The sequence below is a fragment of the Sinocyclocheilus grahami genome, unplaced genomic scaffold (assembly GCF_001515645.1).
Source record: "Sinocyclocheilus grahami isolate Dianchi unplaced genomic scaffold, SAMN03320097.WGS_v1.1 scaffold292.1, whole genome shotgun sequence".
NCBI lineage: Eukaryota > Metazoa > Chordata > Actinopteri > Cypriniformes > Cyprinidae > Sinocyclocheilus > Sinocyclocheilus grahami.
The window spans coordinates 1,056,603-1,061,056 of record NW_015505471.1 but is presented as its reverse complement, the minus strand read 5'-3'; the positions used below and the strand labels follow the sequence as shown (position 1 = coordinate 1,061,056).

The following is a 4,454-nucleotide window of genomic DNA, read 5'->3' as shown; positions in this document are numbered from 1 at the left end:
AGAGAGAGAGAGAGAGAGAGAGAGATTGGGTGGAGACTGAGAGCCACGTGGAGCGACAGAACTGCACCGAATTACTTTACAGAGACACTGACTAAGAGTTGGGGACTTTTTATTCGGCAAGACCGCATTAAGTTGATCAAAAGTGACCCTGAAGACATATGCAATGTTTCAAAAGATTTCCATTTCAAATAAATGCTGTTCTTTTGAACTTTCGATTCGTCTGTGAATCCTGAAAAATAAAATGCATCACAGTTTCCACATGAACTGAATTTTGAACATTGCTAATAATCAGAAATGTTTCTCGAGCAGCGTATTAGAATGATTTCTGAAGATCATGTGGCACTGAAGTCTGGAGGAATGATGCTGAAAATACAGCTGCGCATCACAGAAATACATTACAGTTTAACAGAGATTCACACAGAAAACAGTTATTTTAAATTGCAATAATATTTCACAATTTTTACTGTATTTGTCATCAAATAAATGCAATCTTGGTGAGCAGAAGACACTTACTCCTAATTTTTCTACTACTTATTAAAAAAAATAAAAATAAAGCAGATTATCAGTTATCAGCTCAGAATTGTTTGAGGATACCATAAAAATAAAATAGAAATAAAAACAAAATTTTCTTATAAAACAGCATTAACTCGATTTTAAAAATTAACGTTTCAATGAATCCTAATTTTTGTTCACATTAAGTTTTTCATCTAATATTTCAATTTATTTCAGCTTTATTTAAATTAACCAAATGTTTTTAATAGTTTAATATTAGGTAATAATCCTGGTAGCAGTCAGTGTCGGGTCACTTACTCAAAACATTTTTAAAAATTAATTACTAGTTACTAATTACATCTTCAACAGATTAATTAGATTACTGAATTACTTATTACTAATTATTTTCAACAGTAAATCCCACACCAGCCTTGACCAGTTAAACAAAATAAAGACACGAAACTGCTCATTTAATTCTTTCAAAGGAATAATATAAAATTGCATACATTATTCTTGAACTGACCGAAGCATTTAAAGGGAGAAGGTTACATTAAAAACATACGTTTTAACATTAGATGTTAAATCTACTGTTGTTTTAAATGTCTTAACTGTAGGAGTAACTGTAATGAATAATTAATGAATGACTTAGTAATGCCTCACACCCAACCCTGCAGTCCTCTCTCTCTCTCTCTTTTCTCCTCCTCTCTTCCTTCTCAGTTTCTATTCCTCTGAAATGAAACCTCACTGACGGCCAAGAGCGAGACTCGAGGACTCAAAGTCCACCGGTCCAGCTGTGCGCTCCCAGAAAGCCTGATAACAGCACACTAACACATCACATACTAAACCATTAATGCTGTATGATTGATGGATGTTTCTCCACAGAATCAATGGGTAACGCAGTTCTTCAGCAGAAACTGCACTAAATGTGATTCTTTTAAAAATGAAGATGTAACAACGCAGAGTGACGGCTTCAACAGAAGTATATATCATTGATAAACAAGATGTAAGTTCATGTCAAGCATCCATTTGGTGAAAATGAACAGGAATTTTACTTTTAGAACCCAAGGGTTGCACGCAACGCGGTTACCACGGCGACAGAAGTTCTAATTCTGAGGTTCCGTCTTTGATGCGGAATTTAAATACAGATTGTATCACTGCGTTTGAAAACATCCTCTCAGCAGCTTTTTAAAAACCCAACGCCTTGATTTAGCACCTTATGAGCTCAACTTGACAATCAGGTCTGAGCACGACAAAACTAGCGATTAATATTATACTGAACACCTGAAAGCCAATTCATTAATGAATCAGTTTATTAATAGTTATTTCAATAATCAACACTTAAATGAAAACGGCTGTATATAATTTTAATTGCACATAGGGTGTTTTTATATCAATTTCTACTCCAAATCATATAGGCTATAAAATATAAACATTTAAACAGTGGCTATAATAATTCTTTTAAAGAAAACGTTTTTATTCAAACATACATTGGATAGTGACAACAACAGGTTAAGTAAAAATATAATTAATATGTAATTAGGGCTGGACAACAATTCAATATCAATATATATCGCGGTATATATTTTTTTCAATAACGATGATATGATTTTTAAACACAGTTCTGATATTTCGATATAGTGTTTCCCATACATAGATGTTTTTACACTTCTGTTCAGTAATTGGTTAAAGCTGCCGCTGCCGCTTACACAAAGATGAAATATTTGTATCTTTGGCAGCGCAGCCAGAAATTTGTCCATACAGTAGAAATCAAGGGTTACCAAAATGGTTTGGTAACATTCTACCAAATATCGTTTTTGGGTTCCACAGAAGAAAGCAAGTCATACACGTTTGGAGCGACATGAGGGCGAGGAAATGATGACAGAATTTATTCAAAATCAATGCTTTACTGTCAAGTGCATTTCTATGTGACAAAAATGCATTACTAAGTTTGTTGCATTTGCTGTGAATTCAGTAATATCTATTATTATTTGCTTCTGAACATTAAGAGATATATCGTGATACAAATTTTAGACATATCATCCCTTGCAGAAACCAAAAATTTATTTTTGGCCAAATATTTTTGGTTGCTGATATTTCAGTGCATCGCTAGGACAAACCAAACTAAGAGCTATTAAAATGCATCCAAAACACAAGAAACCACCATCCAAACACGGCCTCGGGAAAACTAATTATGTCGAAAATGTTAAGTAAAAATATTCAGGTGAAGAAAGAAAAAAAAGACAAATTAAATAAAAGAAAGAAATTAAATCAAATTAATTAAATATAAGAGAAAAGAAACAAAGAAAAAAGGAAAGAAACACATTGCCCAGTCACTTCAAAGCCCTGATTTGTTCAGTTTGTGTCAATTAAAGAGGCATGAAATTAACAAATTAATCTGGATAAATGACACACGGCTCACTAGAGCAAATTATTGTTAATTCAGAAATAAATTGCAGATAAAAATGTCAAATTAACAACCTTGACTGCTTAATTTCTGGTAGAGTGAGAGATGTGCATTAGATAAAGAAATATTAGGAGAAAAACACATTTAAACAAAGGCTACAGAAAGCACTGAAGCTCCGGATGCAGAAGACGGATGGACGCATTACCTGCTTGCGTTCCCGTCTGGGCGGAGCTTGCTGCTGTTGAGGGGGCGGGGCCTGTTGCTGCTGGGGGGCGGGGTTAATGATGACGGGTGCCGGGGCAACGGGGGGCGTGAACTGGGGCTGGGTGGGGTAATACGCCCCAGCTGGAAACAAAAATGGCACAAACGTCTCAGACTTTCTCAAAATGACGAGCTGTCAGTGATTCTTAAACACGCACACACACATACAGCACCCTCCTTTAGCAAACACACAATCTGTCACAGCCAAATTTATATTTGAACTGCACACCCTCCAAAAACAGCCGCTGCTCTCATCTGCACTGGTGGTCTGTACAATAAAGTCGCTTTAAAGTCCTTAAAGAAAACAAAATGTAAGATTCTGGTCATTTTTCCTCCTTTTCTTTGTCATTTCAAATCAGTTTGCGATTAAATACAGCAGCTCTTCTCCATATTACAACAGCTCACAGTGATCACAACTGTCGAGGCTCCAAAAATGGTAAAAGTAGTTAATTTCAAGTCTTCTAAAGATATACGTGTATGTGACCCTGGAGCACAAAACCAGTCATAAGGGTCAATTTTTTCAAAATTGAGATGTATGCATCATCTGAAAGCTGAATAAATGAGCTTTCCATTGATGTATGGTTTGTTAGGATCGGACAATATTTGGCTGAGATACAACTATTTGAAAATCTGGAATCTGAGGGTGCAAAAAAATCTAAATATTGAGAAAATCATCTTTAAAGTTGTTCAAATGAAGTTCTTAGCAATGCATATTACTAATCAAAAATTAAGTTTTGATATATTTACGGTAGAACATTTACAAAATATCTTCATGGAACATGATCTTAATATCCTAATGATTTTTGGCATAAAAGAAAAATTGATAATTTTGACCCATACAATGTATTGTTGGCTATTGCTACAAATATACCCCAGCGACTCAACACTGCTTTTGTGCTGCAGGGTCACGAATGTGGATTTACTGCTTCCTGTCTCCATACGTACCGTAATCAGCTGGACTTGTGCCGGGATAGAAACCAGGAGAACTGGCCACCTGATACTGCTGAGGAGTCACGTATGAGGGACGGTACTGAGAGAGAGAGAGAGAGAGAGAGAGAGAGACAGACACTGACTCATCAAAAACCATGACTGTCCCGTTTCAGGCCATTTTTCCATCCACCCAACAATCCTCCCCCTTTTTAGAGTTGCACAATTAGGAACGGTACAGAGTTTAGAAAGGGGAGGAGTCAGCAGAATCAATACACTGAGAGAATGTGTGTGTGTGTGTGTGTGTGTGTGTGTGTGTGTGTGTGTGAGTGTGAGAGAGTGTGTGTGTGAGTGTGTGTGTGTGTGTGTG

General features: G+C 36.0%; 1 protein-coding gene across 1 annotated transcript in view; it reads right to left on the bottom strand.

The window, feature by feature from the left end:
• The window catches only part of LOC107600807 (eukaryotic translation initiation factor 4 gamma 1-like), a gene marked incomplete at its 3' end in the record, with an annotated part of 53,031 nt that extends 48,690 nt beyond the window's left edge, over window positions 1-4,341 (bottom strand). Inside the window, exons 1-2 of the mRNA XM_016292775.1 lie at window positions 4,103-4,341; window positions 3,102-3,241 (exon numbers count right to left, since the gene is read on the bottom strand). Of these exons, the coding sequence (XP_016148261.1) occupies window positions 3,102-3,241; window positions 4,103-4,244 (282 nt within the window). The remainder of the gene's footprint in view (window positions 1-3,101; window positions 3,242-4,102) is intronic.
• Between the last annotated feature and the right edge of the window lie 113 nt (window positions 4,342-4,454).